The sequence below is a fragment of the Citrus sinensis genome, chromosome 8 (genome assembly GCF_022201045.2).
Source record: "Citrus sinensis cultivar Valencia sweet orange chromosome 8, DVS_A1.0, whole genome shotgun sequence".
Taxonomy (NCBI): domain Eukaryota; kingdom Viridiplantae; phylum Streptophyta; class Magnoliopsida; order Sapindales; family Rutaceae; genus Citrus; species Citrus sinensis.
The window spans coordinates 22,314,597-22,327,673 of NC_068563.1; the positions used below are offsets into that span (position 1 = coordinate 22,314,597).

General features: G+C 34.8%; 1 protein-coding gene across 1 annotated transcript; it reads left to right on the forward strand.

Moving 5' to 3' along the window:
* The first annotated feature begins 2,020 nt into the window (after positions 1-2,020).
* Positions 2,021-12,089, forward strand: LOC102606805 (uncharacterized). Its single transcript, XM_052432212.1, is given in 15 exon segments — positions 2,021-3,582; positions 3,680-4,572; positions 5,416-6,213; positions 6,215-6,367; positions 6,728-6,878; positions 6,881-6,996; positions 7,518-7,644; positions 9,214-9,275; positions 9,388-9,609; positions 9,923-10,044; positions 10,414-10,429; positions 10,431-10,547; positions 10,968-11,163; positions 11,353-11,637; positions 11,865-12,089. Coding segments are annotated over 11 exon segments (1,449 nt in total). The 5' UTR covers positions 2,021-3,582; positions 3,680-4,572; positions 5,416-6,006; the 3' UTR covers positions 11,124-11,163; positions 11,353-11,637; positions 11,865-12,089.
* The last annotated feature ends 988 nt before the right edge of the window (positions 12,090-13,077 follow it).

A 13,077-nucleotide genomic window follows, 5' to 3' on the forward strand; every position in this document is an offset into this window, starting at 1 on the left:
AGATCGACAATTTCTTATAATAGGCCAGCAGCTGAACGAGAAAAAGGAAGGAGGCTCCTGCGAGAGCTTCGTATTGCCGCATGGTGTGAACCCGGATGGGTTTGAGACCTCCATGGATGATCCCGGGGTCCTGACGGTCACGTTCAAGAAGAAGCCATCGAAGGATGGCAAGAAAAAGAAAGAAAAGATATTAAAATCAAGGTTGCTCGGAGGTTTGGCTGAAGCTTGTCTCCTGGCAGGTTGCAAGTTCGCTTGCGATGAGCTTACTGGCGACGACTCCTAACTAATAATTAAGCTGGTGTGTTTGGAATATGGTATTTCCTATATCGTGTTCTCCTTGTTGTGTCGTTTTTGTATGAGTGTTTTGTTTGTCTGTTTGAAAATTGGAAATAAACTCTGGACTAGTACTGGAGAACTCCAGAGCAGATGTTCCAATTTACTATGTTGTACTTCTTCCTTTTATTTTCTTTCTTTGGTTTGTCTGGGAGTTTTGTGTGTAATAATATTAATAATTAAAATAAGACCTTTGTCTATTTCCTTCTTCTTCTTCTTCTTCTTCTTCTTATTATTATTATTATTATTTCTTTTTTTAAGAACCAGTAATTTCAGTTGTGTTAAATGATATTGTGTGCGTTAAATTTTTTTTTTTTCCTTTTTCCAATTTTAAGGATGGACTTTGATTACCTATATAATGACAATCACATAGGTAAACCAAGCAAACTAGAGTAGTTCATCTAATACAATTTTGTATTTGTTTAATGTGAACTCCGCGATTGATGCAACTTACATCACTATTATAACGAATCTCTTATCTTTAAGAATAAGTAACAGAGTATTGGACAGCTGCGCTTAAATCTTAATTGGGTCAGAGTCCCCTAAGGTACTCAATACTCCACTCACATGAAGGTATAGGTGGGGGTACATTCAATAACACTACATAGGTTTTTTTCAATTGTTAGCGTCGAAATTTGTTTGATTATGCTATTCAGTTTTTGATAATCACTATTTCAAAATATAAATGTGCAATTTGGTCATTAGGATACAAATCATAGCAATTTTGATATTATTTGTTAGGTGGAAAAAAGTTGTAGGGTAATTACGTACGCTTAGTATATTATTATTGCTATTTGAATGCCATTGCTACATTAACTGCAATGACATTTGGTTTGTGGCATACTGAATAAAATTTCCTTTGAGCCTACAGGAATAGGACTGTCCTTGTAACCGTCCTATTTCCTTAATGGATGTATCTTTTAAGTCTTGCATTTGGCATATGAAGCTTATTGAAAGAAAGCAAATGGTCAGGAGCTGGTCTTAAAAGCATGTTCTTCGAGGAATACAATACAAACAGTAATAGGATTTGAGACAATTCATAGAGCTTTCCTTGAGTGAAAAATAGTCACATTCCTATTTAAACTGACATGACATGCTCTTCTAGTTTATTCAGAGAATTATGAGAATAACCTCAGGTATGTTAATTGAAAAATGCCCAAACTGGACAAGTCATATTCATACCATGTAACCCAGGTTCGTTAATTTTAAATTCCAATTTAGTGTTCTGATCTGTCTTCATCTATTTTAGCATGTGTTTCATAATTCATGCTTTATTCTTCTTCTACTTTTTTTGCCCCCCTTCTTAGCTTCCATTGGATTATTGATGTGGTGAAAAAGGAAATGTTCTATTTGGATCCCGAAAGGGCAATCCTAATCCTAATTTAGACCAGATCCTTAAAGCATATGTTTCCTTTCCATTCGATACCATTCATATTTTAGGTTTCTTCAATGTATTTTGGAGATACTCTTGTAGTTTTTCATACAACGCCATGACACTGTTCACAATATATATCTAAGATGAGATTTGTGGAGGTAAAATAAATTACCTTACCTGAATGCGGTGTGGCTACTACTTTTACTAACACAAATGTAATTTGTAATTAACTTTTTGGTTTTTAACTGTGAATAGACATAGCAACAACCGGACAACATGGAGTGAGGCTATTATGTCATGAGGTACATGAAGAATATAATAGCATACATTTATTTGGTAAAGAACAATGTGTGTTACTGATAAATAATATCAATAGGTTTGGTTTGTAGCATATATATGTGGCGTTGATTTGGAAGTCCAACAACAATGATTTTGTGGTTAACAGCTCAATGCAAAGGACACCACACTCTAGCTGAAATCAACAAACGACATTCGTTTGGAGTGGGCTAATCTTTTTTCTAAAATCCTTGTTGCATCGTCATACTATAAATGTGAAATTATAGTGCAGGGTGATAGGGAGGGAACTCACAGATGTACACATGGATAAGAAGTCAAATGGAGTTGTACCGAATTCAAATGATGCATCTTGTGATAAAGTTCACGTGGCTCGAAAAATCTCAGAAGACAATGTTGATCTAAAGGACTACAAGGTGAAAGAATGCACTGAAGAAATCTCGTTCAAAAATTGTAATGAGAAACAAGATGAACTTGATGTGGAATGTAAAAATTTTGATGTTGATGTAACTGATGACACAAATGACTAGCCGGAAGTGCAAAAGTCAAACTCTCCATCTAAATCTCGTGGTCCTGCTAATGTGCGTACAAGTCTCACTGTCCTACAGCCCTTTGCTCTGGCAACTGAAAAACGTGCTTCAGGCACAACTAGACATGGTGGGACTGAAACTGCAGCTGATAGCAATAATGCGCAGTCCCCTATGCTAAAGAAGACTTCACAGGTAACTTAAATCCTCAATTGGATAAATTGTGAATGCTGCTATTCTTTATTATTAAGTTGAAGGATCAATGAACTTAACGAGAAACTTGACATTAACTACAGCCAATATAATTGGTGGTCTGAAGAGGCAAAAGAATTCCAACTATTTGTAAGGAGTCGGGCAACTTTACCTAGCAAATAGATAACAAATTCAACCAATGGAGTTTGTACCTTATAAAGTTACCTAAAAATAGTTTTTCTTGCATTAAATTGTAGGTTTCCTTAGATCTGTTCAAGAAAAATTTTTAAAAAAATCTTAATCACTTTACTATATTTTCGTTTTATTTTCGTGTTAGGAATCTTTTCCCACTATATGCCTTCTTGATTCAGTCTGTATGCTTGATTTCATTGGAACTGCTCTACATCATAGCCTTTGTTTTGTTTTGCTTCCCTGGTGCAGCATGGGGAAATCCGTAGCTCATAGATCTGTAATCTTGTTATCCTATTTGCTTTAACTTCAAAAAGAATATCTAGCTAACTGAATAAGCAATTTGTATGGTGCGTGAAGTCTGATGGGAATTCAAAATCATCTTGATCTTGTTTGCAATGATCAATGTTGCACAAATTATGGATTTTAAGTTGTTGCTAGTCTTTGATATTCTGCAATTTCTTTTGGAAACTCACCCCCGAATCACAGAAGCTATCGCAACTTGATAACGAGAAGCTTTTTGATGAATTCGAATCCTTTGTTTCTTATTTTAGTGTGCTTTTAACTATTGTTGGCTTTGATATACATAGAATGGCAGCATCTATACACAAGGTAATTGTTGGAATGGCTCCAAAATTTGGATGTTCTGAACGTGCTAGGAAACAGGAGGAGGTATTTTTCATTTATCAAATAATTAAATATAAAATTTATTTTCAAATGTGTTATCTAAATAATGTTTTTGTATCTTCTTGTCATTTCCATCTTCTAGTTTTGTACTAAATTAGAGCAAAAGCACAAAGCTTTGGAGGAAGAGAGAAGCAACTTTGAAGGTGCATTTTCTTAAGTATCTCTGATGTACTGTGTCTGCAATCGTCGTTTTATCTTATTGCAGACATCTGAAGATGTTTGTGAAATAGTAATGTTTGAGTTGATGTTCTGATGCCATTTTTAGTTCTTACAATAATGGGTTGATGTCCTTATCTGTGTGAATATTTTTTCAGTTCTTACGATAATGCTATTTGATTTCTGATAATTAGTGAGGGGGTACGGAAAGCGAATTAAGGTTCATAAATACATATATGTTTACTTTCATGCACTTTTTAACCAATTGCTGAGAGCACTAGCATGGTAGAATAGATTCACACTTCAGCTTGAAATCCCAAGCTGTTGAAACAGGCCGCAATGAGGTCAGTTTTATGTGCACTTTTTGTCTTGGAAATAATATTAGCTTGATTTTCCGCCTTATATTTTGAATCAATATGATATTTCAATTTTACAGTATAGATTTATATTGCAGTTTAGCTTCAAAAAGAGTGGCCGATTTGGATAGTCTGGTTATGCTCATCTGAAAAACGAAATGGAACATGTGATTCCAATTTCTTAAATATTTGAAATAATTTGAGAGTTTCATTAAAGTTTTCTAAACAATCATGATTAGCCTAGAAATTTATGAAAACTGCGTTCCTTTGCAATGACTTAGTTTGATTTGTCTTTTTTGGGATTGTGTTTTCGGGTGCAGATGCGGCTCTTCCGACTAATACTCCGAGTATGCCATGTATCTTTATCCCCATGGAAGGGATGGTATATTTGGCAATTGGCTGTGGGTTCAAGTTTAGAGCCGGCGAGTCAGCAGCCTTAACTGGCATGGCTCTTGCTGATCATGTAAGAAAATTATATGATTTTCATTAGCTCATTGGCTATACTTATATAGCTTCTAATAAGTCTGGGACTTGACATTCATTTTTCATTGTTCTACAGTGTTATAAACCTGGTTTACAACATTATAAAAGTTTGTTTACAGTTTTGTAAACACATCCTGAACTCTAATACAATCCAAAATTCTTGGATTAGTGTGTGTATGTGTGTGTGTGTGTGTGTATATATATATATATATATAATGAGATCTGATCAGGTAGGCGATCTCGCTCTCCAAGATCCAACATGATCAGCCTCATCTTGAAGAGAGCTGTGCAGCTTTTTGCTTCCTACTGCACGGCTCTCTCTCACACGCTTTTGGAGAGCGAGATATATCGCCCACCTGATCAAAGTCCTATAGCTCTGCGTGTGTGTGTGTGTGTGTGATGATCAACAATTAGTATCAAGTAAAGTGATCTATAACACAACATTTATATTCCTATATGGGGGCATTTAAACATGAACTTTTATACTTGGCATCAATTTAGTTTGAGATATCAGGGAAGGAATTTAAAAAATAAGCTGGAAGCTTGATTATTCATATATAAATAATGTGATCTACATCGATTGCAGATTATTTAGGAAGTGGTGGAGTTCGTACTAAGCAGTTAACATGGACTAAATTGTTGTTTCATCTGACATATTGTTAGCTCAAGCAATAGTAATGAACTTGAGAGTGGCAGTTTTTGAAATCTTTTGTACATGTATACGAGTTGTATCAAGATTCTGTGGACATTCTTTCTTCTAATTTTGATCTACGCATCACAATTTTATGATCCTTGTATCTTAAATCAAACTTTGTTGCTGCAGGTTCAATATTCTGGACTTCTTTTATTGAGAGGCTACCCTTCTGAGTATCTGCTTTCAATTATCACTTGCAGCTTCTAATAGTTTGCAAACCAAATATGGTTTTATATGTTCATGCACTTGCAGTGTAATTTGTTTAATATGTGTGGCTAATACAAATTTCAAAGACAAAAAACAAAACAAGTGAAACAACTATTTATCCCAAATGTATATTATATATATTGGACAGCATTGAACTGTTTTTTTTCCCCCTTCAATTGTTACAATTTTCACATATTATAATCTAAAATCTATTCGGTATCTAGGTACATACACTTAGTAGTATAATCAAAAGGTCTGTGGGTCATTAACTTGAAAATATGTTTCTACTAATATTTGGAGAAGTGTATATTGTATGTGGCATTGAACTTTTCTTTCTATTTCTTTTTTCAAAATTATTACAATTTACACACATATTTCAGTCTAAATTATTTAGTGAAAATAAATTAGATATCAAATTATGTCGTAACAAGATAAATCAGAGAGCAGGGCAGAATCAAGTATAAAACGTAGGATAAGGAACAAGATTATAACGAATAAAACTACCAGTAAATGATGACCACTTTAATTTCCTCTGCACCTTCATCTTCTCTGATTCGTCAACCCCTTAAACGCCCAAAATCCTCAAGACTCTCAAAAGCAAAGACACTAACTTCAACCATTGAAGCAACTTCTTCTCAACCAAAACCCAACAACGCCAATGCTAAAAAACCCACTTCAAGAAACCGCAGAAGATCGTCGTATGGCAGCTCGAGAAGGTCAGCTCGATAAGAAAACATTCGCTCAAGAGCAAGTCACGTTCACTGCACCTGTCTCCAGTGACCCGCGTGTGGGGATTATTGGTGGAGGCATGGCCGGTCTCGCTTGTGCTCTGAGTTGGGATAAGAGAGGTGTCAAGTCCACTGTTTTTGACACGGTTTGTCATTCGTCTGGTTTCTTGGTTTTTTTTTTTCTGTACTTTTGTGTTTCTGATTGGAGAGCTTGAAGTGGGTGGCCAATTCAATTATCTGTTTAATATGGTTAGGTTGTGTTTGTATTTGAGAGCATACGCTCGTGTAATGGTGATTGAAAAATGTGCTGTTAACGGTCTAGCATGTGTTGTTATGCATCGAATTTTGATTATAAGCATGTTTTGGAGTTGAGGTATTGTGACTTTTGATCCGCATTTGTTGACGAATGAAATTAAAACATTAGCTGCTAAATATAAGTGGGGGTTTATCAAATATTTTAGTCAACCACATTTATGTATTCTTAACACCGTGCTTTGCTATATCAGGGGAATCATGGCTTGGGAAGAAGAATGGGAACCAGAATGATAGGTCCTCAACCACTGATATTTGATCATGCTGCTCAATTCTTTACTGTGAATGATTCTCGGTTTCGTGAGTTGGTTGATGGTTGGTTGGAGAGAGGTCTGGTGCAACCATGGAAGGTGTGATTGGAGAGCTTGAAGTGGGTGGCCAATTCACTCCATTTCCTTCTTCACCTCCAAAATACATTGGTGTTAATGGGATGCGCCCTCTTGCAGACTCTTTATTGGCCCAGGTGGCAAATCTTTGTTTTGCTTTTGTTTTCTTTTCTTGCTGATTCTATCATGCTTCTTTGCATTAAAAGGGGAAAATTGTCTAATTAAATCACAATGGTAAAAAAACCGAATTATTGTTTTGAAGAAGGTAGTATTGCTGCCTGGGTATTCAAAGTCCCAAAATCATTATACCGTTGAGGTTCGACCAGAGAACGAAGATAAGAGTATATGAAACTAAAAGCTATAATTACATGGTCACATGATTTTAACTGCTTAGGCTGCATGACTATACTTAATGAAATGTGCCGATAATGATCATAACTGACGAAAAGAATAACCAGCATGAACATTTTGCACCGCTGTATGATGACTACAATTCCTGTGATGTAACAGGCTCCATATATGGATAATGGATTATTCATAGTGAGTTGGAGTTAGTTATATACAACATCTTAAATGGCATACCTTTACTTTTAAATCAAGTAAATAAGTTCCTCTGTCCCTCATGCCTTGGCTTAATTCATTTTGATTCTTGTTGCAGACCTCTATGTTTAGCATAGTGAGACCTTGCTGGATAAGTAATCTTGAGCTATTTAACGGGATGTGGCACTTGAGCGAGAATGTGAAACTACGTGGGCAGTTTGACGTGGTTGTTATTGCTCATAAGGGTGATTCAGTGCTGCTATCCTTTCTCGTTTTCTCTCTCTGTGGATTGTTATAGTCTTACATTTGCATTCCAAAAATGCAGGTTATTGTTTTTTGCAGTTGCATGAATGTGACAATTGGCTTTGCTATTGGAAAAAAATATATCTATATTTCTGATTTTACTCTCTATCATTACAGTGGATTAGGAATGGCAAATAATCTGGTTCATTACAGCGAAGCCCTACCCAAATCCAAACTCCTATGGAAGGGGTCCCTCTCCCTAACCATCCTGGAATACCCTTAGAATGCATTTAGGTAGTGTTTACTTGTTGGAGTGGGAGTGTGGAGTGTGGATTCCTCCCACTCCAGTGTTTACTTACCTTAAAAAAGAGGGGAGTGGGAGTGGGAATCCGTGGGTCCCACTCAATTTTGGAGTGGGGAGTGGGATTCCCACTCCCATGGGGGGAGGTGGGAGTGGGAATCCACTCCCTCCTCTTCCCATTTTATCATTATAATTAAAATTAAAATAAATAAATAATATTTAATAAAATAAATAATATCATATTTATTAAAAATAATAATTATATCATATTTATTTTATTAAATTTAATAAAATAAAAATAAATAAATATTATATTTAAATTAATAATATTAAACATTAATTTTAATAAATATTAATTATTTATTTAATTAATAATAATAAATATTTTATTCTAAAAAAATATTAATTTTGTACTATATTATCAATAATAATATTTCATTTGTGTTGCTATTATTAATAATTTTTATTCACATAATTTAAATTTAAATTAATAAAAAATTATGATTCACATAATTAAGAATATTAGTAATTATTATTAATTTATAAATATAATAAAATTTTTATTTTATTTTCTAAATATATTTTTTATTAATTTTTTAATTACAAATTATGATTCTGTACATAAGGATAAAATTATAATTTAAAATAATTTACTCTCAATCCAAGACAAAGTAAACAATAATTGGGATTCTGATTAACAATCCATACTTTCATTTAGTCTAAGTAAACACCCTACTCCCACTCCCACTCCACACTCCTAATCCAAGGATTCCCACTCCTCAGGATTCTCACTCCAATCCAAAAAGTAAACGCAGCATTAGTGTTACATTATATGACTTTGTAGTTCGCTGAGTTCTTATGTTTTCTGGGATACTAGGACTTCAAAAAGCGCTGAAAACTTCATAGAATTTCATACTGATTTTCACTGTCAATTTGGAGAAAATGATGGCTAGATTAGAAGTAAGATTAAGAGCAACTTGTAAATTTAATCAACTGGAAGACTGGTATTGAATGGCTATTAGTTAGGTTAGAATAAGATGAGCCAGACTTTCAAGCTGTGTCATGCATTCAAGGGCCGTTGAGTATTACGTAGGTTGTTATGGAAGAGTTAAAAAATATCTATATAAATTTAACAACCAGATTAGGTTTCTAGATCCAGAAGTCGAGGTTATGTTTATTTGCTTACTCTTTCGACTGTTGATTGCCTATGTCTTTTCCTGTTTACATTTTGGCTTAGCTTTGTAATAATAGTTCCTTCATGTAATGATAGGAAAATGTGCAAACCGGTTGCTTGGTTCATCTGGCTTACCTCAAATAGCTAGACAAATGAAGGTATATGCATTGAAATATTCAGTTCTTTTAATATTATCTAGCCTATGTTTTATTCAGTATTGGCCAATTCTAATTATTTTGAAGAGTCATAATGCATTTGCCTGGTTTGTAGAGGCTGGAACTAAGTTCTATATGGCCCCTTCTTGCTGCATTTGAGGACCCCCTCCCACTGGGCAGTGCATCAACATTTGAAGGCGCCTTTGTGAAAGGTGTTGATTCTGTCTCGTGGATGGCAAATAGCTCAGCAAAACTTTTGAATTCTCAGAGTGATGCTCCTCACTGTTGGACCTTCTTCAGCACCGCAGCTTACGGAAAACGAAACAAGGTTCCACAGGTCAGTTTGTATATAAATGTGGGTCTTGCTTAAAGTACTTGCTTACACATGATAATATAATAGCATTGGCACACTTTTTAACCAATTGCCTAGACCTCTATTTGAATCAATTCATGCTTCAGCTTGAACTCCAAGCTATAGAAACAAGGCTGCAATAAGTTCTGTCTTTTTGTGCATATTTATGTTCCCTTTTATACTTGAATCAATATGACATTTCAATTTTACACCGAACTTTGGTGCTGTGTAGATACGTATATGTTGCAATTTAGGCTTTCTGCAAGATTTTTAATGATTTTTTTAAATCATTTATTAGGAAAATATCCCAACTGCAACAACAGAGAAGGTGAAAACAGGTATGCTCGAGGGTGTTGAAGCTGCACTTAGCCGACCGAAAGGTTCACTTCAGAAGCCCATTTATTCTCGAGTCCAGTTATGGTAAGACTCCACTTTTAAGGACATGACCTTGTAATTTCATTTTTTTATCATGTCCAATTTGGATCCTTGTAACCTACTTGACCTGTAACTATTTGCTGTTGGTGTTGGTTTAGAATGAGTGGTTGATTTGGACAAGCTTGACAAGTTATTGTGTGGACTTGTGTATGGTCCTAGTTCTATTTTCCTGTTATGCTCATTTGAAAAAAACATGGAACATGTCATTCCAATTTATTAAACATATAAAACAACTTGAGAATTTCATAATTAAGACAATAGTTCCTCTGTGATGAATTAGTTATTTGTTTATTTATATATCTTTTTTTTTTTTTGGGGGGGGGGGGGGGGGGGGGGGGGGGGGGGAATGTGTAGGGTGCAGCTCTACTAATACTCCAAGTATTCCATGTATCTTTGATCCTCATGGAAGGGCCGGTACATGTGGGGATTGGCTGTTGGGTTCAAGCGTAGAGTCAGCTGCATTGAGTGGCATGGCTCTTGCCAATCATGTAAGCAAAAATATGATTTTCATTTGCTTATTTGGTTTTATTTTGTGCATGTAACTATATATTTCATGGTTGATATAAAAAAATAAAATAAATCTAAGACACTTCCGGTACATGTGGGGATTGGCTGTTGGGTTCAAGCGTAGAGTCAGCTGCATTGAGTGGCATGGCTCTTGCCAATCATGTAAGCAAGAATATGATTGTCATTTGCTTACTTGGTTTTATTTTGTGCATGTAACTATATATTTCATGGTTGATATAAAAAAATAAAATAAAATAAATCTAAGACAACCATTCTATCCCTATATGGACATCTATAATTTGTAGATTGGCTTCAATCAGATTGAAATATCAGACAAGTTTCAACAACGTTAGCTTGAAGCTTGATTATTCTTATATAAATAACGTAATTGGTCCATGTAGATTGCAGACTATTTAGGAAGTGGAGTTTGTCCTGAGGAATTTGCTGTCAGTTTACACAAAGACTTTCAGTCGCTCGAAGGACATGATATTGGACAATTTCCAGGTTTGGAGTCCATGGAAAAAGAGCAAGTTCAAGCATATCGGCTTACTTCTTGAATCCCTAAGCAGGCCACCAAAATTTCTAGAGTTTGTCAAGGTATACTTCTATTGATACACTGTTTATGGCTTTCTGTTTCACTTGGGCTACTGTCATGTTAATTCTCTTGGTTTTTATAGCTAGGATTAAGAAGTTTATTCACAAAATGCAGTTATTGACATAGTTACTAAGCAAGCATCCTGAAATTCATTTTGTGATACCATCCATTACGAAACGTAATGAATACAGATGCAAAGGAAAGCGGATTCTTCGGGCAGCTAAATCCTTACAGAAAACTTGTTTTCAGTAGCATAGGTGACAGGAATCGTGATATTTCCCCAGCTTTCATGGAAGAAAAATAAAAAATTTCTAATAACTGTAACCCTTTTGAGTTCTCCACAAATCAGTTTGAATATGAAGCCAAATATCAGATGCAGATTTACTGGCTTCTTCCAGAGCAACAAAGTTCAATGCTATCAGTTGTTTTCGGTTCAAGTGATCAGAGCTTCATCCGGCACAAGCACGCCTAACAGAGTATGAAAAATTTTGAAACCTACAGTTAAAAATTCTCAAGTTCCGTATTTGACCTCTAGTCACATTCAAGTTTATACATGACTACTGATACATGAAATGTCATTTTTATTCAGTTCCTGGAGAGTCAGATGCAGAGGATTTAAGTTTCATATTTATGGAATGGTTTTGAGCTTCATTATTAGATTTTTTTTTAAAATAATTAATGGAGTTAACATTACTTATTACAGGACAAGAAAGAAAGATTAATTCTCCATGGGAAAAGCATTGAAAGAAGCTTCTCATGTGCGTAATCAGCCTCTCAGTTGCTTGCCATGGTATCTTTTCCATACTTTACACGTGTTGATAAAATTCTTTCTTGGTTAAATAATCTGGACAAATAGCTGTTCATTGGCAACACGAGCAACAAAATATCACATACAAATTAATTCCAACAAAAATAATATTTTTACGGATGAGAGACGTGTGTGAGAGAAGAGGGTTAATTAGATGAATACTTTTGAGATCACAAGTATGAGCGAAATGAAAGCAGGGAATTGAACAAGCTATGACAGAGTCTATCCAGAAGAAGAAATTGAAAACTCTTCGGCATTTGTCCGCAAGCTTTAAAGCCGTCCGAAGACCATTGTGCTTCTGCTGAATTAACTTGATAGCCAGCAACAAAAACAGCAAGATTTATTTAAAGGGTCTTTATCTTAGTATGCAATTAATTATTAAACATGATTTTATAATTAGTGATTCATACATTAAGTAAAATAGAAACCTGGATTTGAAAACTACTATGTTGGTAAAATCGCTTGAAGCAGCAGCTTAAAATTATCAGATGGTGTGAAAACGGGAGAAGATCTACAAGAGGGTAATGAAGTTTTCTAAAGTCCAACTGAAATGATTTCAGGATTCACTTCAACAATGCAAAAGCATATTTGATATTTCAAAACTGATGAAATTCATTATCATTATCCTTATCTTGGACGTAACACATCTCAAAATGCATTATTTACTGATGCTAACACTTGAAATAAAAAAAATTAAATGACAACCAATTTAAAGAAGCAAAGTATTTTTATATTACATACTTGGTTGTACCCCAAACCCAATTTGTAAGACATGAAGAAGAAATCTCTTCTATAGAGTTATTTCCAAAATGGCAGAATCTACCATCTTGAATCAAAGTATAGCATTAGAACAAGAAGGAGAATTAAGGACATTCTATTTCGAGAGCTACCTGATAGGGTACTCCATTCTTGACAGAGTACTGGCCTTCGTTGTCATATTGCCACCGAATCTGAACTTCTTTGAGGAAATGAATGCTTTGGTGGAAGAAGACCTTGAGCAAGAAAGAGACCAACATGAAAGAGAGATGAAGAAAATCTCTAATTATGCAGATATGGTCTGATTGGCTTGTGAGATAACTAACCAAACTAATCACTACTTTCAATCTCA